This window comes from Lithobates pipiens, unplaced genomic scaffold, assembly GCF_037356315.1.
Source record: "Lithobates pipiens isolate NorthernLeopardFrog02 unplaced genomic scaffold, aLitPip1_a1.2 Scaffold_19, whole genome shotgun sequence".
NCBI lineage: Eukaryota > Metazoa > Chordata > Amphibia > Anura > Ranidae > Lithobates > Lithobates pipiens.
Window position 1 is genome coordinate 408,543,205 of NW_027507764.1, and position 24,116 is coordinate 408,567,320.

Sequence of the window (24,116 nt, forward strand, 5' to 3'; positions counted from 1 at the left end):
ACATAGTCTGACAGGACACAGTAGGTTTACTGGCTATTTACGATAAGAGGAGGAAACTTGTGATACCTGATCCCAGCCATTTCAAATCTATAAATTAGCTGACAGGGTACATGCATAAATCCATGTAAATCAAACATAATTAATTTCTTATGAATATACCCATAGAAAACTGAAATGTCATTGGCTGTTCTAGTTCCGCTGAACAATTTTTTTTCTAGAACTGCCGTACTCAATAAGTCCAAGTTTTGGGGAAGTCTAATCCTATTTTAGGTATCCCTGCAGATTTGTTACTATGACCCCCATTATTAACCCCTAAAAAGGTTGAAACTCATCAGTAGAGCATTCCTGATGTTCAAGATTGTGCATCATAATCTATGCTACAACTACAATAAAGTTGATTAAATGAAAAGGTTTAATATTGTGTTGCAAGTCTATCATTTCCTCCATATGCTTTTTACCATGAACTCAGAAATGCTTTTATATTTGTTAAAATGGTTCTGAAGGCTGAATTTTTTTTTTTACCTTCATGTATTCTATGCACAAAGGTAAAAAAAAACCTTTATTGTGTGGCTCCCCCCTCTGCCCCCCTAATACTTACCAAAGCCCAATCTCAATCCAGACATGTGCATGAGAGAAGCAGCTCTCCCGTGTCTCTGCCCCCTCATTGGCTGATAGAGAGCAGTGGAAGCCATTGGTTCCCCCTGCTGTCAATCACAGCATCAAGTGAGGAGGGAGTGGGGGGTGGGGCCGGGTCACTCTCTGTGTCTTATAGACACAGAGAGCGGGACTAGGGAGCGAGCACACACAAGTGCCCCCATAGCAAGCAGCTCTTGCTATGGGGGCATTCAGTCGGGGGAAGGAGCCAGGACTGCTGGCAGGGCACTGTGCAAAACCATGGGACAGAGCAGGTAAGTATAACATGTTTATTTTTTGAATAAAAATTGTGTCTTTACAAACATAAGCAAATGAAAACATTTTCATTTGGGATTATACCAATGATCATTAAAAAAATAACAGGCATTATTAACAGTATGTGCCCTGTGCATGCTTCATGTTTTCTCAAAAAGCCATCCTAGTTCTTATCTTGGACTACAGAATGATTAACCTTAATATTGCAGAGATTTAGGAGTGGTTGAGTAGCAAAAGACATTGGGCACTACTTAATCCACATAAATGCAGTGGTGTAAACTCAAAACAGGAATTAGGCGGTAAGTGCGTTTCTGGCAGATCAACAGGTATTTTTCTGTACTTGAAATGTCTTTAAGGGGGTTCAACACAGGCAAATGTGCTCTAGCTGTACTTCCGACCTCATAACATGCTGCAACCGGCACAGGCATGTCTCAGCCCTGTGTTCTCTTTCCCTATCAGACTGTAATAATGCTGCAGTGTTACTCAAAAAAACAAGAGTGTGACGGCTTTGAAGCATTATCACATTCTGGGCTTTTTAAATGAAAAAGACCGTCTAGGGATGGAGACATGACTGTAGTGCTGGTGTCGGCAGTGAGGCCAGAAGTAAAGTGGCAGCTGTACTTCCATGGGTAGCTTACAAGTGATTTTATATGTTTATCAGAGGTAAGAAAATGAATAAGGTTGCAATGCAAGGGTAAGTAAAGAATATTACATAAAAAGATATTATAAAAATTATTGTGCCTGGAGTTCACATTTAAAGAAAGCTGCGCTAAGAAAGATAAGAAAGTTTCCATTGCTGACCTTCTAAAAATGTTATTTACCTTGATGTCTCTGTTCATTATTTTCGCTGGCAATAAACTTGAACAATCATGGATCTAGTGAAGCCATTCCTCCTCTACCTATACTTCTAAGCCCTTGTACACACGGTCAGAGATTCCGTCGGAATGTTTCCTATCGGACCGTTTTGTCAGATATTCCAACTGTGTGTGGCCTGCATCGGACTGTTTCAGACGGACCAATTTTTCCAACTTGCCGGTAAAATTTTCCGAAAAATGCTCTGATCGGACATACTCCGATCATGTGTAGCCTACTCCGACGGACAAAGTGCCACGCATGCTCAGATCAAATTCCTAGACCAAAGCTATTGGCTACAAGTCTGAACGTAGTCCCGTCGTAATCAAAATAACGTCATCACATTATGTACAATCAGATTTTCCGACAATTTAGTCCGACCGTGTGTATGCAACATCACTTCCGGACCTCTTCCGGAATTAATCTGTCGGAATTACTCCGACGGATTTGGTTGTCGGAATCTCCGACCGTGTGTACAAGGGCTAAGACTGTTTCAACCACTAAAAGGTTTACCACTGCTGGATTAGTATGGCAGCCAGTCACTACAGGCTTCCTTTAAATTAACTGTAATGTGTTTTGTATCAATCAGTTTGTGTATCTCAGGGAAAAAGCTGCAGAATAAATAGCCGCTTTAACGTCATTGAATTAGTTTGTTTGTGTTCCTGAAGTCATTGAATAAATCCAGTAAATCCTTATTCCCTAAAGTGATTTCATAAAACAGGACGACTAACACAAGTTAACAAGCTCCACCAATATACCTCTTGTTGTGGCAACCATGGAAACACCATTAGGATTTACTGAGTCCAAGTATTAACCTGTAAGGTTCCCTGCAGTGTAGCCATACTGTTCGCTTTCTCATCATATGAAATATTAAATAATTTTGTCATTTTAATCACATTTCTAAATATAGCAATCTATAAACATGTGAAACACTTATTTAAAGTGCAATAAAAATGCTGTGTCATTTATGCAATGTGCAAACCTAATCACAGCAAGAGAAAAATAATAATTGTATATACAAATTGTATATAAGAAGTACTGCACACCAAGTAATTTCACTGGGAATTAGGACAAAAAAACACAACAGCAGTTTAGTGCTTGTAAGCCCCGTTAGCAGAACCACTCACTCCAACTCACATGTAATGACCATTAACAAAATCTGCTCAACTGAATGTTTTTTCTAAACTTTACAAAGAGCTGCCTGTTTTACTTTTAGATACAAATTCATACATTCTTGATGACACTAGAACAGTTAAATAGGTACTTAGGTAAAAAAATTTAATTAGAATGAAGAAAGACTGTCCCCTCCAAAATAATGTATTCCCCTTAGTCTTGGAGGCAACTCTGTCCATTGATCCCAATAAGACCTTTGCAGAAGTCAAGCCAGGTGTCACCGGTCCTGCTGCTTGCCATCCAAATCAAACAGCCTACTCCCTTTAAGACAAAGAATACAGAATGAACTATGTAGCCTGCTTAGTTTATGTAGGCCACACCTGTCAGCTTTGGTAAATGTGCATCTAGGAACCCTAACTGGGAATTTATTTGTGCTAACAAGGGTAGTGGTGTATGGTAGGACAACTTTTTGATATCACAAATACTTTTTAGAGCAACAGAATTGTTTCCACATGCATCACTGAGATAACTGAGCAACATGTTTCCTCTCCAACGGAGGAATTACTCATTATTTACTATATAATCTTAGTTGGCCACGGGGCTCTCACTGCGAAATAGGGATGGGCCAAACGCCCCCCAGAATATGCGAACAGGTGGACCCTATTAACCACTTGCTGACCATTTGTACTGCGGCAGAATGGCGCGGCTGGGGGAAATTATGTTATGTAATGTCGCTTTGCCCTGTGGCCACTAGGGGGCATGTGCATGCTGCCGGAGGCGCGCTCCCCCTGATCGCCCACAGAGACAATGCCAGTGCCTGGCAGTCGTGAATACCACCAGGGTCCCGCGATCGATCGGGGCACACAGAGAATCTGGATCTGTGTGTGTAAACACACAGTTTCCGGTTTTCTGAGGGGAGAAGTGACAGATCCTCTGTTCATACAGAGTATGAACAGCGATCTATCTCTTTCCCTACACAGTCCCCTCCCCCCTTCAGTTAGAACACACACGGGGAACGCATTAACCCCTTGATTGCCCCCTAGTGGTTAACCCCTTCACTGCCAGTGACATTTTTTATGAGTAATCAATTCATTTTTATAGCACTGATTGCTGTAAAAATGCCAATGGTCCCAAAAATGTGTCAAAATTGTCCAATGTGTCTTCCATAATGTCATAGTCCTGATAAAAATTGCTGATTGCCGCCATTACTAATAAAAAAAATAATAATAATAAAAATGCCATAAAATGATGCCCTATTTTGTACACGCTATAACTTTTGTGCAAACCAATCAATATACGCTTATTGCGATTTTTTTTTACCAAAAATATGTAGAAGAATACATATCAGCCTAAACTGAGGAAAAAATATTTTTTTATATATATTTTTGGAGGGTATTTATTATAGCAAAAAGTAAAAAATAATGTGTTTTTTTCTAAATTGTTGCTTTTTTTTGTTTCTAGCGCAAAAAATAAAAACTGCAGAGGTGATCAAATACCACCAAAAGAAATCTCTATTTGTGGGAAAAAGGACATACATTTTGTTTGGTTGCAAAGTCGCACAACCGAGCAATTGTCAGTTAAAGCGACGCAGTGCCAAATCACAAAAAGTGCTCTGGTCAGGAAGGGGGTACAATCTTCTGGGGCTGAAGCGGTTAAAGTCTATGGGACACGAACATGAAAAATAAAATGTGCTAATTTTAAAGGCTTATATGCAAGTTATTTCCCTAAAAAGTGTATGGGGACCTGGGTACTGACATGTATCAATGCCAAAAAAAGTTTAAAATGGCAGTGATTTTAAGAATGTTTAAAGTGAAACAACAAAAATTAAATATCATGCCTGGGGGGTCCACTTAGTCTGTCTGTAAAGTGGCGCATCAGTCCCGCAGCAAAATGACATTTCTAAAGGAAAAAATGTAATTTAAAATTATTCATGGCTGTAATGTATTGCCAGATCAAGACAATATAGATAAAAATCAATTGAAAAAATGATGTGGGTTCAAACTCCCCAGTACATGCCAGGGCGTTTGGGTCTGGTATGGATATTAAGGGGACCTCCATACCAAAAAAAAAAGTGTGGAGCCCCCCAAAATTTATACTTGGCTCTTCGGGTCTGGTATGGATTTTAAGGGGAACCCCATGCCAAACTTAAAAAAATTGGCATGGGGTTCCCCCTCAAAATCCATACCAGACCCTTATTCGACCATACAGTCTAGAGGACAGGATGGGGGGGGGGGGGGTGAGTGAGCGCCGACCCTGAACCATACCAGACCACATGAACTCAACATGGGGATGAAAAAAAAATTGCATGGGACTATATCCTTCAGTCTGGTATGGATTTTAAGGAGAACCCCAATGCCCAAAAAATCCATACCAAAACCATTATCTGAGCACGCAGCCTGGCAGGTCAGGATAGGACAAGCAAGCAACCCCCCCTGGACCATACCAGGCCACATGCTCTCAACATGAGGGGTGGGTGCTTTGGGGCAGCACCTTATCCCCATGTTGATGAGGACAAGGGCCTCTTCCTGACAACCCTGTCCGGTGGTTGTCAGGGTCTGCGGACGGGGGCTTATCAGAATCTTGAAGCCCTCTTTAACAAGGGGGCCCCCAGATCCTCACCCCCCCAACCTATGTGAATGAGTATGGGGTACATTGTACTCCTACCCATTCACTAAAAACAGTGTCAAAAATAAACACAGTACACAGGTTTTTAAAGTATTTTATTAAGGCAGCTCCAGTGTCTCTTTCGATTTCTCCTCCCCTCTCTGGCTCTTCTCCCTCTTCGGGTCCTTCTCCCTCTCCTGTTCTTCTCCCCTCTCTGGTTCTTCTCCCCTCTCCCATTCTTTTGCTCTCTATGCTGTCTCCTCCCTCTTCTGCTGGGTCTTCTCTATCCGATGTCTTCTTGCTCTTTTGCTGGTTCTTCTCTGCTGCCTTCTCCCTCTGTTCTTCTTCTGTGGTAGACTCAAAGTGATATCCCAATGTAATGCTGGGTCCGTCGTGTGCAGTTACTTATATTGGCATGGGGCGGGGCCACCCGCTGACATCACCTGAATGCCCCACCTCCTTATGACATCACCCCCCAGGGCATGATGGAACAATGATTTCATAAGGGGCCTTTGGGTGACGTCGGCGGTGGGCCTGCCCCATGCCAATATAAGTCATTGCACACGCGGACAAAAGAGTGAGAAGACAGAGGAGAGAAGACCCGGCAGAAGAGGTAGAAGACAGTGCAGAGAGGAAAAGAACTGGAAAGGGGAGAAGAACCAGAGAGGGGAGTAGAAAAGGAGAGGGAGAAGGACTGGAGGTGGGCGAAAAGCTGGAGAGGGGAGGATAAATCATAAGAGACACCAGAGCTGCCTTAATAAAATACTTTAAAAACCCTTGTACTGTTTATTTTTGGCACTTTTTTTGAGGTGAATGGTTGAATGCCGGGCTGCGTGCTTGGATAATGGTTTGGTATGGATTTTGGGGGGACCCCATGCCATTTTTTTGGCCGTGGGAGTTCCCCTTAAAATTCATACTAGACCGAAGGGTCTGGTATCATCTGAGGGGGGGACCCCACGCCAATTTTTTTGTTTCATTTTGGCGGGGGTTTCCCTTCATCCTCAGCAGGCAAGTCACACCGCAAGTCGGATCATCATGATCTGGCTTCTGGTGTGACTTCTATTCAAATCATCGGGCTCCCATAGGGAACCACTGATTTTGAATAGAGGCAGAGAAATGCGGCGAAAAGGCTGATAAAATCACGTTTTTAAAGCAGTGTTATCCTGCTAGCAATCCGACATCCAGAACTACTTTTTTGAGCGTCCTGTGTGCATGGAGCCTTAGTATATCAACACCTTAATGTCTTTTGTGTAGCAGTAGAGGATATATTGCTACCATCACAGTCAAAAAAAGAAAAAAAAAAGAAAACTAATGAAAATACTTACCTGCTACTGAATGCATTTATGGAAACATATGTAAAAATGAACAAAGGCAACATAACAAGAGATTAAAATTATCTTCTAGTTGATAATGTATTTTTTTATTTTGCATCTCATTTAATTTTTTCTTGCATGAAGGAAGCAGAATGAGTTTATAAAAGATACTTTAGCTAGAAAGGGTTTGATTTCCTGTCTAGATCCACGATTATACAGAAATGTGAGATTCAATAGACAAAGATTTAGTATTACAGAAGCAGGAAATGCAATTTTACGATATAGACTTTAATCTTGATCCCATGAAACAACAATGAGACACAATGCAGGCCTTCTCTGAATTACAAAGTAAACTTGTAATAGTAGATAATATTACATGATTAAATAGTGTGTGATAAAATGAAAAATAAAAGATGAGTTTCCCAATGTATTGCTGTTTTCAAGACTATGGAAGATTGACTTGATGCAGGCATATCATTGAAAATACTCTTATGGGACCTTAGTCTCATATCAATACATTTCTGACAGCATGGAAATTACTCTGCGTCCACACTATATAGAATTGTATTTCAAGGTTAGCAATATCCTTCATATGCCAGACCATAATATTATTATACTACAGTATCTAAAGCCATTGAATAAGAGCAATAGGTGAAAGTTGGGTAAACACAGTTTTTTCTTCTTCAAGCAACAGCTTGAATGACAAATATGTACCAGGCTTAAGTTATAATAAATGTGTAGCCATATAGTGAGGCTATATACATTTATATAAGCAGTACACATTTATCCCAGGTTTATCAATAGCACAAAAGCACGTTGCCAAAAATGTATTTATCACTTTAAATGAGTGCTTGAAGCTAATGTACATGATAGATTTGTACACCTCGCAGTGTTTGCTTTTGAAAAATATCACTAACAAAATCCCCTCATTCCTCCCAATGCAAACGCTATCACAGGCAGTGATCTCAGGTTCCTTTAGTGCAGGGGTCTCAAACTGGCAGCCCTCCAGCTGTTGTGAAACTACAAGTCCCATCATGCCTCTGCCTGTGGGAGTCATGTTTGTAACTGTCAACCTTGCAATGCCTGATGGGATTTGTAGTTTTGCAACAGCTGGAGGGCCACCAGTTGGAGACCCCTTATCTAGTGGATTGTCCACAATGTAGAACAAATTGATGGTTAGGCTACTTTGACACTGTAGCCATGGCCATGTTAGTGGTAAGGTGCCACTGGTTTTAGTGACGCTTTACCATCTTTTTAGCTGCGCTTTTCGGTGGCTAGCGGGGAGCTTTTAACCCCCACTAGTGTCCAAAGAAATTGTTAAAACCGCCCGTGTTGCAGCGCTTCCGAAGTGCAGCTCAGCATTCCAATGGGCAGGGGCCCCAAAGATGTCGCTTGCAGGACTGTCCCACAAGAGCACCACTCCAGTGTGAAAGTACTCGGGCTTTCACATTGGGGTGACATGGGAGGTGGTTTTCAGGCACTTTACAGGCGCTATTTCTAGCGCTAAAACACCTGAAAACTGCCTTCAGTGTGAAAGGGGATTTAAGGAGTTCAGTTGCAAGATAGTAACATCAAGCACAGGTGTAACATATCAATATGCGCCCAAAACCAAAACACTTGAGTGCAGATGATTTTAAACACTACATCTCACTTTTAGCTTGTGTAAATTATATAATTAGTTATATAAATAAATACAAGAAAATAAAGCATATAAAAAAAATGGCCATTCTTGCTCCAATCAGAGAAAGAACAAACACCCCTATAAAAATGTTGCTACATTTCTGCTATAGCCAGAACAGCAACCTTAACCACTTGCTGACCTCTGCATGATGACGTACATTGGCAGAATGGCACGGGTGGGCAAATGGGCGTACCTGTACGTCCCACCGTCATCGCAGGGTCCCGCAGACTCAATGTCCGCCGGTGGCCCGCAATCATGACAAGAATAGGCAGAACAGGGCGATGTCTATGAAAACAAGGCATTTCTCTGTTCTGCCTAGTGACATGACAGGGATCTACTACTCCCTGTCATCGGGAGCAGTGATCTCTGTCATGTCCTAGTGAGCCCATCCTCCCCTACAGAACACACTGAGGGAACACATTTAACCCCTTGATCGCCCCCAGTGTCATTTATAAAGTAATTAGTGCATTTTTTACAGCACCGATCGCTGTATACATGACAATGGTCCCAAGAAAGTGTCAAAAGTGTCTGCCATAATGTCGCAGTCATGATATAAAAATCGCAGATCGCCGCCATTACTAATAAAAAAAAATAATAAAAATGTCATACATTTATCCCCTATTTTATAGACGCTATAACTTTTGGGCAAACCAATCAAGATACACTTATTGCGATCTTTTTTACCAAAAATATATAGAAGAATAGATATTGGCCTAAACTGAGAAAGAAATGTGTTTTTTTTATATTTTTTTGGGGACATTTATTATAGCAAAACGTTGCACGACCGCGCAATTGTCAGTTAAAGTGATGCAGCGCCGTATAGCAAAAAAATGCTCTGGTCAGGAAGGGGGTAAATTATTCAGGGGCTGAAGTGGTTAAAGGAAGAAGTCAAATGGTTACTAGGGGTAGCACAGAATATTCTTTCAGTTAATTCCATCAGTAAGGTCTTTTTAATATTGTACAAGCCATCTTGCCCACCAATGTTCAAAACAGAAGTAAAGGGAATCTCTCCACCAGGAAATCAAGGACAATTTTTGAATTTTTTTTTCTAACAGATTGAAGGGTTAAAATTTCTGCCGTTGGGGTGATTCTGGGGGCAATTACCTTCTTTTCCTATGAGGTTGATAGGACAGGATGTGAGAGCAAATCCTCCCAAAAGGGACACAGAAATCAAAAGATTCCTGAGAGAATTTTGGTTTTCAAGGTTAACTCCACTTTCACAAACATATTCCAATTTAAAAAATAGCATATACAATTGCAACAAGCCATATATATAAATATAACATTATTAAAAGTGGCCTTTGCTTTTCAATCTGCAGTAGTGTAATGTTTTGTAAAATGCAATATGGCAACCTGGAGGTGTTCTGTACACAGATGTATACAGAAAGCCACCCACAAATATCATATCCTACTTGTGTGATTGGCTCACTGATTTTCCCAGAAGTCTGCACTAGAATACAGAACAGATTTTGGGCATCCGCATATGCTCTGCAACAAACATTTCAGTTTTGGTGAGCTACTCCCAAAAGGGTTAATCATGTTTAAAGGGATTCAGTCCCTGACATTTTCTTCATTAGAACCCTGAAAGTGCAGCAGCTGATCACTAATTAAAGTAATTCCCATCCACATTCACTTTCCACATGGAAGCAAACAGCTATTTTTTCAGAATAACAAAAGGTAGGAATTTGCAACAAAGTTTATCAAAATCTCTGAAATGTAAATAGATCACCCAGAGGGGAATGTTTTTTTTTATCAAAAAAGTGGAGTTACTCTTCAACTAGCCAAGCTATAAATAGGGCAGCTGCAGTTCGCAACCACAGAATCTATAGTAATGCTATAATTTTATCTATGATTACTTAAACCTTTAGAGAAACTATCAACAGTGGCCCCAGGGTGATACCCTGGAGCCCCTGAACTGTAATAGTCCACATGGAGCAACAGTGAGTATATAATGTATGGAGCAACAGTGAGTATATAATGTATGGAACAACAGTGAGTATATACTGTATGGAGCAACAGTGAGTATATAATGTATGGAGCAACAGCGAGTCTATACTGTACGGAACAACAGTGAGTATATAATGTATGGTGCAACAGTGAGTATATACTGTGCGGAACAACACTGAGTATATAATGTATGGAGCAACAGTGAGTATATAATGTATGGAGCAACAGTGAGCATATACTGTATGGAGTAACAGTGAGTATATACTGTATGGAACAACAGTAAGTCTATACTGTACGGAGCAACAATGAGTATATAATGTATGGAGCAACAGTGAGTATATACTGTATGGAGCAACAGTGAGTCTGTACTGTATGGAGCAACAGTGAGTCTGTACTGTATGGAACAACAGTGAGTCTATACTGTACGGAGCAACAATGAGTATATAATGTATGGAGCAACAGTGTGTATATACTGTATGGAGCAACAGTGAGCATATACTGTGCGCAGCAACAGTGAGTATATACTGTATGGAGCAACAGTGAGTCTGTACTGTAAGGAGCAACAGTGAGTCTATACTGTATGGAACAACAGTGAGTATATAATGTATGGAGTAACAGTGAGTATATAATGTATGGAGCAACAGTGAGTCTATACTGTACGGAGCAACAGTGAGTATATAATGTATGGCGCAACAGTGAGTATATACTGTGCGGAACAACAGTGAGTATATAATGCATGGCGCAACAGTGAGTATATACTGTGCGAAACAACAGTGAGTATATAATGTATGGAGCAACAGTGAGTATATAATGTATGGAGCAACAGTGAGCATATACTGTATGGACTAACAGTGAGTATATACTGTATGGAGCAACAGTGAGTCTATACTACAGTGGTGTGAAAAAGTGTTTGCCCCCTTCCTCATTTCCTATTCCTTTGCATGTTTGTCACACTTAAGTGTTTCGGAACATCAAACCAATTTAAACAATAGTCAAGGACAACACAAGTAAACACAAAATGCAATTTGTAAATGAAGGTGTTTATTATTAAAGGTGAAAAAAAAATCCAAACCATCATGGCCCTGTGTGAAAAAGTGATTGCCCCCTAAACCTAATAACTGGTTGGGCCACCCTTAGCAGCAACAACTGCAACCAAGCGTTTGCGATAACGTGCAATGAGGCTTTTACAGCGTCCTGGAGGAATTTTGGCCCATTCATCTTTGCAGAATTGTCCTAATTCAGTTACATTAGAGGGTTTTCGAGCATGAACAGCCTTTTTAAGGTCATACCACAACATCTCAATAGTATTTAGGTCAGGACTTTGGCTAGGCCACTCCAAAGTCTTCATTTTGTTTTTCTTCAGCCATTCGGTGGTGGACTTGCTGGTGTGTTTAGGATCATTGTCCTGCTGCAGAACCCAAGTTCGTTTCAGCTTGAGTACACGAACAGATGGTCAGACATTCTCCTTCAGGATCTCTTGGTAGACATCAGAATTCATAGTTCCTTTTATCACGGCAAGTCTTCCAGGTCCTGAAGCAGCAAAACAGCCCCAGACCATCACACTACCACCACCATATTTTACTGTTGGTATAATGTTCTTTTTATGAAATGCAGTGTTCCTTCTACACCAGATATACTTGGACACACACCTTCCAAAGAGTTCCACTTTTGTCTCATCGGTCCACAGAATGTTGTCCCAAAAGTCTTGGGGATCATCAAGATGTGTTGTGGAGAAATTGAGACGAGCTTTGATGTTCTTTTTGCTCAGCAGTGGTTTTCTCCTTGGAACTCTGCCATGCAGGCCATTTTTGCCCAGTCTTTTCCTGATGGTGGAGGCATGAACGCTGACCTTAACTGAGGCAAGTGAGGCCTGCAGTTCCTTGGACGTTGTTGTGGGGTCTTTTGTGACCTCTTGGATGAGTCGTCGCTGCGCTCTTGGGGTAATTTTGGGCGGCCGGCCACTCCTGGGAAGGTTCACCACTGTTCCATGTCTTCGCCATTTGTGGATAATAGCTCTCACTGTGGTTCGCTGGATTCCCAAAGCTTTGGAAATGGCTTTATAACCCTTTCCAGACTGATAGATCTCAATTACTTTCTTTCTCAATTGTTCCTGAATTTCTTTGGGTCTCGGCATGATGTGTAGCTTTTAAGGATCTTCTGGTGGACCTTACTGTATCAAGCAGCTCCTATTTAAGTGATGCCTTGATTGTGAACAGGTGTGGCAATAATCAGGCCTGGGTGTGGCTAGAGAAATTGAACTCAGGTGTGGACAACCACAGTTATAGTATGTTTTAACAAGGGGGGCAATCACTTTTTCACACAGGGCCATGATGGTTTGGATTTTTTTTCACCTTTAATAATAAACACCTTCATTTACAAATTGCATTTTGTGTTTACTTGTGTTGTCCTTGACTATTGTTTAAATTGGTTTGATGTTCCGAAACACTTAAGTGTGACACACATGCAAAGGAACAGGAAATGAGGAAGGGGGCAGACACTTTTTCACACCACTGTATATGGAGCAACAGTAAGTCTATACTGTATGGAGCAACAATGAGTATATAATGTATGGAGCAACAGTGAGTATATACTGTATGGAGCAACAGTGAGTCTGTACTGTATGGAGCAACAGTGAGGCTGTACTGTATGGAGCAACAGTGAGTCTGTACTGTATGGAACAACAGTGAGTATATAATGTATGGAGCAACAGTGAGTATATAATGTATGGAGCAACAGTGAACATATACTGTATGGAGTAACAGTGAATATATACTGTATGAAGCAACAGTGAGTCTATACTATATGGAGCAACAGTAAGTCTATACTGTACGGAGCAACAATGAGTATATAATGTATAGAGCAACAGTGAGTCTGTACTGTATGGAGCAACAGTTAGTCTATACTGTACGGAGCAACAATGAGTATATAATGTATGTAGCAACAGTGAGTATATACTGTATGGAGCAACAGTGAGTCTGTACTGTATGGAGCAACAGTGAGTCTATACTGTACGGAGCAACAATGAGTATATAATGTATGGATCAACAGTGAGTATATACTGTATGGAGCAACAGTGAGCATATACTGTATGGAGTAACGGTGAGTATATACTGTATGGAGCAACAGTGAGTCTATACTGTATGGAGCAACAGTGAGTATATACTGTATGGTTTTCATGGATAGGTGCCAGAGAATCAGGCATATGTATTCTGGGGGCTAACCTCCACTGCTTTGCCTCTGCTTTGTCCTCCTGTATAGCTTCAAAACAGAAAAAGCATTGATTTTATGCTTTTACAGCAAAAATAAACTTTTATACAACCGTAACAGTTAAAGTATGTCATTTTTAATGCTAATGAGCACACTGCAGAACTTTGTTTGGATTCCAAAACCACCTCCTAAACCCAGGAATAGATTGTTTGACTGCTTTTAAAACCCAAGTGGCTTTCGGAAATGGTCCTTCATTAGAAAAAATACCTGCTGCTTTATTGTGACACTTGGACACGGCATCGGAAACAGCCTGCTTACACAGGTAACTACCGAAAGGTGAAAGTAAATCAGTTTAGGCTGGGAATATACTGTAGCCATGAATTTTGCTGATAGCAGCAAGTAATTACATCGCAGGAACGAATAAGCCACCCACACGCCGGCTTTGTTCTCCTTCTTCAAAGAATAAGCCACTTGCATCTGGATCAAATGCTTTAAACAATACTCAGACACTCATCAAAGTGCCTTCCTTTCTTCTGTTATTTAATTTAATTAGCCCTAATACAGACATGGATTTACACAGTGTATACTGCGTGAAAAGTAATCCCCAGAAACATATTTAAAAAAAAATTATCAATTTAATTTATTTATTTTTTTAAAGGAATTCTCCCCCTCCTTTCATACCTGACAGGAGCTCCTCTGCTCTGAGCCGGCTTCAGCAGAACTGTCAATGTGCTGTCAGTCTGATTCAAAGGTGTTTCCAGTTCATACGCTGGCATGGAGGGGGCTGAGAAATACAAACAGAAATTAACCAAAAAAAAAAAAAAACCTTTTCCGCTGCCTGAACATCTACACGCTGTGCATGTACCCAGAGGACCCTGCAACATGCTGACAGTGTTTGATAAACCGCACTGACTATGTGAAATGTATTGACAAAGGTGTCCCGTGTGTTTATGCTGATATGACATTAGCACCATACGTGTTTCTGCTGTACTTCTACAAACACTTTGTTTCATGGATAAGTGGATAGTCATGTCTTACATCAAACTTGTCTGCTATATTCAGTTTCTGAGTGTTCAGGTGGTAATTGAGCAGCATATGTGGTATCAGCTACTGTATACTAGACAATGTTGGAAACCCAAAGTTAGACAAAAGTTCAATGCATGAAGCGGTTATATTTATTGATATTCACTGTGAGTGCAGATATAGTTAAGAATTCATATTTACAGACATAAGGGTTTATTCAATAAGGCACTCCAAAGAGCAAGAATTATGTGCAAAATGCAATAGCCAACAGCAATCTTTCACAATTCACTTTATTAGAGGCAGTTTAAAGGGGATTTTACCTATTAGTCATGAGTTACTGCAGTTTGCACATTAGTATTGCTCTTTGTATTGCCGTATTCAATAACTCCACATCTTCCTATCATACAACATGCCAAACAGTATACGTCAGGCATAAAAGAACGAGTTATTTCAAAGTCTGGATCATTATTAAAAGGCTGAGCACAGTCACACACCAAGCATATTTCAAAACACAGCAATACGCAAAGGAGCACCAGACCAAATCTGGCTGCAAGAGTCTAAGGTCATTTTACTTGTTGGTACACAATGTATAAACAGCCATTGCAATTCGGGAGCAACACCACTACTCTTCATTAGGGCTCCACATAGAGTAAAACTTGGATGGACCAGTGACTTCATTATTAGAACTAGTATTGAAGGCTTGTCATGGAGTTAGAACTTGAAGCAGGCTCTGAGTAGCAATGGAGCAGCCTGTTGCTTCTCAGCAGCTGCTGCCAAGTTAGTAAAAAGTGATAAAATATAACATTTCCACCTTTAAAAAAATATATAACATTGCCTTTGTATTTCTGTTGAAAAACAGATAACACTTCTGCCAGCAACCATTATGTTACTGTGCATAGAACATTGTTCACAAGGAAAATCTTCAGGAAAAATCTCAGCCACCATACACCATAAAAGCCCAGATTGCGATAGGTTATAACAGCCTCAACCTAACTCCATCCAGGCCATGCACCCAAAATGCTTCACCCCACCCACAGGGCTTAGTCATAGACCTCCATTACTAAGCCCTGTGGGTAGGGAAAACAATGTTGGGGGCGTGGCCTGGATAGTGTTACGCGGAGGCTGTTATCACCTATTACACACTGGGCTTGTATGATGTGCAGTGGCTGAGATTTTTTTCTCTTATTTCTCCGGATTACATGCAATCAGAGCAGACTCCTAGCCTGACCTGCACCCTCAGTGGAAAAAACCGACTGGGGGACACAGATGCTGGAGCGGACACCCTAGAGTTGGCTTAGGTTCACGAGGAAAATTTTGATGAAGAGCTGACACATCGAACAGAAAAATTATTCCCACAAAGCAATACCTGAGATTTTGGTTGTAAACTGACTCGTAATAGGTGGACCAAATCCTTTCGCTGTGCTGGCCCGTATTGTAAAAGAATAGGTTGTCCCAGGATACAGTCCAAAGAACAGATAGTGTGTTTCATTTCCTTGTTTTAGAATACGTCCACTTTGATTGGATAAATCTATTTCAGGGTCAAAGGAACTGACTGCCTTGTAGGAGATCTGTGAAAAGAAGTGAGCAGAATTAATGGAAACTCAATGGAAAGACTTCTATTGGCAGAGTCAGATTACATTTTTATCCGATAAACCCTTCTGATGTATGCACCGTCAGACGTTTTATGATAACAGATCATATTCCTCCAGACTCTTCAAAACCTGAATCCAATGAAGGAACTCAGCCAAAACTGTTACGAGCTATTACTTTTATAGATACAAGGACTTAGCGGCAGATGAATTACAAATGTAGAAGATGGGTTCTAGCTTAGCATAATACCTTTAAGTTGTTTGCCTTTACATTCCAAACATATAGACAACATTCCTATGCCTGCTTCAATAATTAGATTGCCTTAAAAGATTATGTTATTCATGATTACTGATATCATTTTTCAAGGTACCTTCTTCTTGAGAGCATAAAGCAATCAAAATGCAGTTTAACCTTCACTGTTGTTGCAAGAACCTTGGATTGCTCTTTCGTTATAGAATATTAGAACAGCTTTACCAAACACTGACAAAAAAGGATTAACTCACTCAGTGCTAGGGTTAAACAACCACTTTATTACCTCCTGTGATTTCTTTGAATGCTAAAATAGGCATAAATGTACTCCCCCTGAGCCCTGTGGATGTATGGCCTGGTACTTAAAGTGTTTGTTAAGGTCAAAAATGTTCTTCTATAGTTCCCTCTGGTATATAACACTAAGCTCCCCATTGGATGTCATTTAAAAAAATATGTGGAACAATAGCTTACTTCAGAGCGCCTTTCAGCGTTTAGCTGACTGCCCGCCGGTCTCCTGTCCCAATCTGATAGCTGCAGGGGGTGGTGCTGGAAAACCTTCACTAATGTCAGCTGAGATGAGGAGAGGAGGGGAGGAGACTGGAGGGCAGTCACGTGAGTGCCAAATGGCACTCTGAAGTAAGCTATTATACCGCATCATTTTAAAAATGCCATCTACTGGGGAGCTTAATATTATATAATAGAAGGGACTATAGAAGAAAAACACAGTTTTTTTAGAGCAGGAGGGGAGGATCAGGTAGCTGACAAACAGGGAGGGGAGGGGGACAGAGGAGACACAGACACAGAGAGTAGGGTTGCAGCTGATGGAGGCACGTACGCCGACAATGGTGTCAGGGCTCAACAGCCCTGATTATCGTGGTCAGCATACAGAGGGGAGGGCAGAAACTGGCAGGATCAAGGTCAAGGTCAAGTATTTCAGATGATACATGGGGCCAAATTACACATTACAAACACTGTGATGTACAACATGTTTTAAAGAAACAGGATCAATATTTTTTTCAGTTAACAAACACTTTAAAGAAATCCTTGGCTTTTCCATTGTTTACTTAAAGCCAAATATATACTATTTAGCTTTTAAGCATATTACCTGTGCATAATCAATGAACATAAACTCAGCTCAAGTCTCAGTTGATACCCAGTTGGGTGCTGCCATTTTGCCTCGTATGCAGCACAGAGAAGATAAAAGCAGTATGTTAATTACAGCAGCCTGAATGGGAACCCCATTTCAGCACCTGAGATATTTGTTCATAGCTGCTTTCTGCAGGAGAGCAAATATATACCAAAAGCCAAGGGAGTGGTCACAAATGGAGGTGAGGGCTTAGCTGCTGATATTTGGCCAAAAAATTTTTTTTCTGCTTAGTCTGTACATTTTGGGGAAACAATAAGTGCATTTTAATGAGGCAGATTATGAAAGTACATGCTTAGGAAATTATATGATTAACGTTATTAGCATATTTGGGAAATTATCAGTGTTTGCTTCTCAACTAAATAGGAACTTGGTGGAAAATAAATCTAAACTCCAGAGAAAGATGGGTAATAAAAAAACAAAACAGAACTCAGAAGTCTTCAGAAGGGGGAGGAAGTTTTTTTTTCTCAGCTAAGCACACCCTTCTCACTGCATGCCTGAGCTAAAGCAGATGGATTCCAGGAAGTAACTGCTACATGAATCATCAGCCCTTAATCAAGATGGCCATGGACAGAAATGTTAGGGGGTGTTTTTCTAAGTGCTTTCTCAGCAAATAAAACATAGAAACATGGATGGACAAGGAAGTTTGCTTTGTATATGAAACGTGAATTAAATAGCATTTTTGGTTTGTTGTGCTCAGATACAATGTAGTCCCTCTTTAACTACTGTACAACGTGCATAATGTTGACTTTCACTCTCCTGCCTGGTCCCGGGCATTGATGAGCATGCACACAGGAAGAGGTACCCTCACGTGCAGGGAAAGTGGGCCCTGCACACAACCAGATGAGTTTCGACCCATCTGTGGCCATTCCTGTTCATGAGAGGTTGATATAATAATTGCCTTCTTATGATAGGGCTTGTTAGAAAATTTAGCTTTGATCAGCAGATGCAGCTAATCGACTGTAACACTGATCAGTGTATTCCCACATCCACACAGCATGCTGACTGAATAAACAAACCCAACCATGTTTTGCCAGGTTAACAGTCCTTGAAAATGAAAAAATTAACATGAGCCAGCATAACAGTCTGTTGTTTCCAAAATGCTGAAAGAGCTGCTTCGATGTAGATAGTTAATTATAAACTATGCTTGGAAACAGGGATTTGGGGTATACAAGTGGTTCTAAAGGTAAAATGCTTTTTTACCTTAATACACTTCCTGTCCTGTATCGATGCAGCACTGTACCCATTTGCTGGTCTTTTCTCCTCTCTTGCCGCTCTCACAAGCTTGGCTGAGAACAGTGGGAGTTGTTGGCTCCTGCTGCTGTCAGTCATATCCTGTGAGTGGGGGGCAGGGCCAAGCTGTGCTGTGTGTGTCAATGGGTGCACACAACCTGAGCCAGCGAAGGGGCCCCAGAAGAATAGTTTTGCGGATGCTCTGTGCAATACCATTACGTAGAGCTGATGAGTATAACATGTTTATTATTTTATTAAAAAACAAAAATGGCCCTTGCAGACGCTTTAAGACACATGACTGTTTTTTTTTTTAATCAACGTGATCTCTTTTCATGCATTAAAAATAATACAATTTCCCCTTAAAAAGAGTAAATCAAGATAGTAATATGGAAGCACACTATCCTTTCATGGAAGAGCTCTGTGTCACCGACTTTGGTGTCTTGGAAAACATTGGTCAACACAGCAGTACCCTTTTGCAAGGCTACGCAGAGGGGCACTGAACAAATTTGAGAAAGTTTGGAGGGGGTGGATGGCTTTCATGGACACGCCATCAGATTAATCACACTAGAACACAGCTCAGGATCCTTGGTAGGCATAGTAACTCGGAGAGGAGATTGTCTTGAAGGGCTAGAAATTAGTGAGTGGTCAAAGAACTGGCGCACTGCATATTTGGGGATGGTCAACTCTCCTTAATTGAACCATGTCAGTAGGGGGCGGGGGGAGGAGAATGTCACCACTCCATGGAGGATATTTGCTAGATCATATGGGAAGTCGCGGAACTGTATCCTTGTGTTATGGTAAACTGCCTCTGGCTAGAGGCAAGAATGTTTGTGTACCTATCTGGGCAAAATTAGGGGGGGATTCATCACAAGTTTATGTGATACCTTTTATGTTGTACTGTTTTCTGTACCGGTAAGTTTGTGAACGGTTGTTGCCCACAATGTGTGGCTTGTTATAACATGTATTGTATAAAACTAAATAAAAAATGTATTTTCAAGAAAATAAAAAAAGACAGTAATAGGGGACTTGCCATTTCTGACTTGATGAGTGCCCCAGCATTGTTAACCCATTCTTCACTAGTCAGTCACTGACCTGGAACATTTATACTATCAAGTGTTTGGGACCGCATGTGCTGAGACTTAACAACCAAATGTCTTTTTTTTTTTTTTTTTGAAATGTAACAGTATAAAGTCAAATTAAAAAAGTATAGTAAAATGGCAGCATTTGATGATCGACTAATACATTTTTCAGTCATTATTTTGTGCAACTGGGAAAAAGTGTTATTCTTTGTAAAGTTTTTCATTGTGATATTCATATGTCAATTAAGATTAATCCTAGAATTTACTGCAAGTATTAAGAGTTTTTACATTTTATTTGAGCATCTTGTTTTTAAAAGATGAAGAATTTGTTAGTTTTCCAAGCATAGAAGCTTACTGGCAATTATGTCTGTGAGCGATATTTGCTTCTTATCTTTCATTGAATATAATTGGTGCATAACTACAAATGGAACCATCAAAACAAATCAATCAGCTCCTGTCTGTCCATTTAATTACTGCACATTGTAGAGATGGAACCGGGTGGCTGATGCAAATGAATGCAGTACAGAGACTCAGATTTTCCTACTACTTATCCTCTTCTGCAGTTAAAGAAGATTCTACCTTTGGAAGCTGAGCTGAAGAATCTGATATACAAGTCCCAGTGCAATTTTTAGGAAAATTACATGTATGTTGATGGACAAAAAAATATATATATTTGAGTAACCTTTTGTTGTCTTTATGACTGTCAAAAAATTGACAACTTTGACTTGGCAAAAAATGTCTGGGACTTTGAATTTTCACCAATTGTCATGAGTGTGATTGACAGGCGAAAAAAAGTATGGATTTTTTTTCCTCTTCACTCACTGTTCTTAGCTCTTTATATAAACTCTGGTGTCTGCAAAAAATGCAAGCAAAATCCAATTTTTTAAATCTAGGTATTTTCTTCTTCACTATATTTAATGCCTACAGTGGAACATCCTTTGGGGCACTACTACCATGCAGCTGCACTCATCACTATGGTTAACAATATGAAAATCTGTGTTGAAAGAAATAGAGAGACTAACAGTTCTAGTTTGCATTAGACAATGTTAGTTGTCTGGCTAATGCTGATCTTCTGAATCACTGACCCAAAACAGACACACAGCATGTGAAGTCAGAGCAAAGTCACAACTGCTTATCTGTATATGTGCTTTTGGTCAGTGGCTCAGAAAGAATTAAAGCCACTATATCAGCATGATAACCGGTATTCATTATACACTACTTTGATTGTGATCAATGGATTATAATCAGTAGCTAGTAACAGAGGTGGATAATCTCAAAGCCAACCTAAGTAGGAGCCTAGAGCCAAAATGGATGTCCAGTGAGCCATAATATAACATTTATTCTCCTTCTGTAAATCAGAGGGATAACATATTTAAGTCATGCACCTGCCTATCACTTTACAAGGAAGCATTTGTAAGTATCTGGTGTCTGGTATGCTATACTATGGCAGTTTACTGTATCAAATTATTTCACATCCCTTTTGTCCCTAGTGCTTTATCCAGTGTCCTGCATGCAGTTTTAAATTATAAATACTTTTCTTTCTGCCTGGAAACTGGAGATTATCCATAGCAACCAAAAAGTGTCCCTTTATGTAAAATTTTTTAGAAAAGCTAGAAAACAATGATAATAAGAATCACTTAGAGAGTTGAGCGATAGTGATCAGTCAGGAAATTTGTCATCAAACACTAAAAGTGACAACAGCGACAATTCTGCAACTGAGCAATTTCTGTGTGTTTGATTTGATTACATTATTGAATACATTTTATTATTATTATATTATTATTTGTTATAATTATTTATAGTTATTTATTATATTATAATTTATGATTTCGTGTTTCAAACTTTATCATACCCGGGGTGTCTACTAGACTCTTGTTTGGACAGATTTAAGTGAGTTATTCATAAAGCCCCGTACACACGATCGGATTTTCCGATGGGAAATGTTGGATGTCAGGCTGTTGGCGGAATGTGTATGCTCCATCGGACAATTGTTGTCGGACTTTCTGCCAACAAATGTTGGCTAGCATGTCTTCAAATTTTCCGCCAACAAATGTGTGTTGTCCGATTTTCCAATCGTGTGTACACAAGTTCATTGGATAAAAGTCCAAAGTACAAACACGCATGCTCGGAAGCAGAAGCCGTCGGTCTTGTAAACTAGAATTTGTAATGGAGAATTAACATTTGTGATGTGGCAAATTATGAAATCTCAAAATGCAGCGCATAATCTCTTCTTTTTTAATGGGATAATAATGAAGCTGCTTTACTGGTGATACTGATGGAGTTATTGCAAACACATTTTCAAAGGCTTTTTTTTTTCCTAGTGATATCAAGAATAATATTATTATGCTTTTTTTTTATTTATGCAAGTTACCACAACACCATTATCCCCTAGTTTTTAAGATAAAAAATACAACTATGTTGGTGTCCCTTCTCAATTTTAAATAGTATTTTTTTTTAAGTAACTATATTATTCTCCACAATTTTTTTATTCTGCATTAAAAAAATGCTATCTGCCAATAGAACTTAACTAAAAAGTGCATTCTATGCATCCAAAAATATAGAAAATATACCAAATCAAATTATTATTCAACCAATAAATAAAAACGTCAGCACAATAACTCCAAGGCCAATAATAAATAACACGTTATCTCTTCCAATTCCGCAACATATCTGGTTGACGATCGCAGGTTCAGAAACAAACTGAAAAGTATGAAATGAAAAGAGCAAACTGAAAAGTGCTAAATAAAAAAATGCAAAAATAAAAGCGTGTATCAACACTCACCAAACTTCTACTAACACAAAATTAGCAGAAGGAGCCCAAAGGGTGGTGCTAACGAGCTGAAAAAACACGTAGTACGTCTAGTACGTTACTACATTTGTAAATGTTGGCCAACATTTGTGTGACCGTGTGTTTATGCAAGACAAGTTGAAGCCAACGCCCTTCAAAAATCCACAGTTTTGTTGGCGGAAAGTCCGATTGTGTGTAAGAGGCATAAGAATTACAGGCCTACAATATAAAATGCCAAATTTCCATGTGAAACATTGTACCACTTTGAGCATCAAAAATCTGACATAATCACACCGCCAGGGAGGTTAAAAATTGAAAGACTTTTACATGAAAAAATTATTAAAATCACATTGGACAAGATTATGTGCCATAACAGGAATCCACTTTTTTATTGTACAAGAGTCTCAATAACCTACTACCATACATTATACTGTATCTATTAATTTAATCTCAAAATTGTTTTATAAACCGAACTATAACTGAACATCTGACGTGAATTAGTTGATCTAATGTATATGACCCGAGGATTTAACCACTTGCCGCCCGCCATATAGCAAAATGACGGTGGCAAAGTGGTTTTAATATCCTGACCGGACGTCATATGACGTGTTTAGGATATTAAACCGCTGCGCGCCCCCGGGGGTGCGCAACGCGGCAATCATTGTTGCGGTGTGTCAGTCTGATACCCCGCAACTATGATCTCGGTAAAGACTCTCCGACGGAGACTCTTTACCATGTGATCAGCCATGTCCAATCACGGCTGATCACAGTGTAAATAGGAAGAGTCAGTGATCGGCTTTTCCTCACTCGCGTCTGTCAGACGCGAGTAGAGGAGAGCCTGTCGGCTGCTCCTCTGACAGGGGGGGTCTGTGCTGATCGGTTATCAGCACAGCCCCCCCGAGGATGCCCTCACTGGACCACCAGGGATGCCACTGGACCACCAGGGATGCCACCAGACCACCAGGGATGCCCAGCAGCAGGTATGCCCCCCTAGACCCCCAGGGATGCCAGTCAGTGCCCACAATGGATGCCAATCAATGCCCATAATGGATGCCAATCAGTGCCCACAATGGGCATCACTGATTGGCATGCATTATTGTTTGGCACTGATTGGCATCCATCCCTACAATACTGTACACTACAATGCCCATCTGTGCTGCCTATCAGTGCCCATCTGTGCCGTCTATCAGTGTCCATCCGTGCCGCCTATCAGTGCTCATCCGTGCCGCCTATCAGTGCCCATCCATGCTGCCTATCAGTGCCCATCCGTGCCGCCTATCCATGCCCATCCATGCCATCTATCCATGCAACCCATCCATGCCAATCCGCGCCACCTATCCATGACAATCCATGCCACCTATCAGTGCCTATTTGTGCCACCTAT

The 24,116-nt window shown here is 40.3% G+C and overlaps 1 protein-coding gene across 10 annotated transcripts in view; it reads right to left on the minus strand.

Annotated features, from left to right (window-relative positions):
* Positions 1–24,116, minus strand: part of PTPRM (protein tyrosine phosphatase receptor type M) — a 982,826-nt gene that overhangs the window by 471,973 nt on the left and 486,737 nt on the right. For all 10 annotated transcript variants that reach the window (XM_077492471.1, XM_077492470.1, XM_077492475.1 and 7 more), the window contains exons 10-11: positions 16,016–16,217; positions 14,308–14,410 (exon numbers count right to left, since the gene is read on the minus strand). In XM_077492471.1, coding sequence (XP_077348597.1) covers positions 14,308–14,410; positions 16,016–16,217 — 305 coding nt within the window. The remainder of the gene's footprint in view (positions 1–14,307; positions 14,411–16,015; positions 16,218–24,116) is intronic.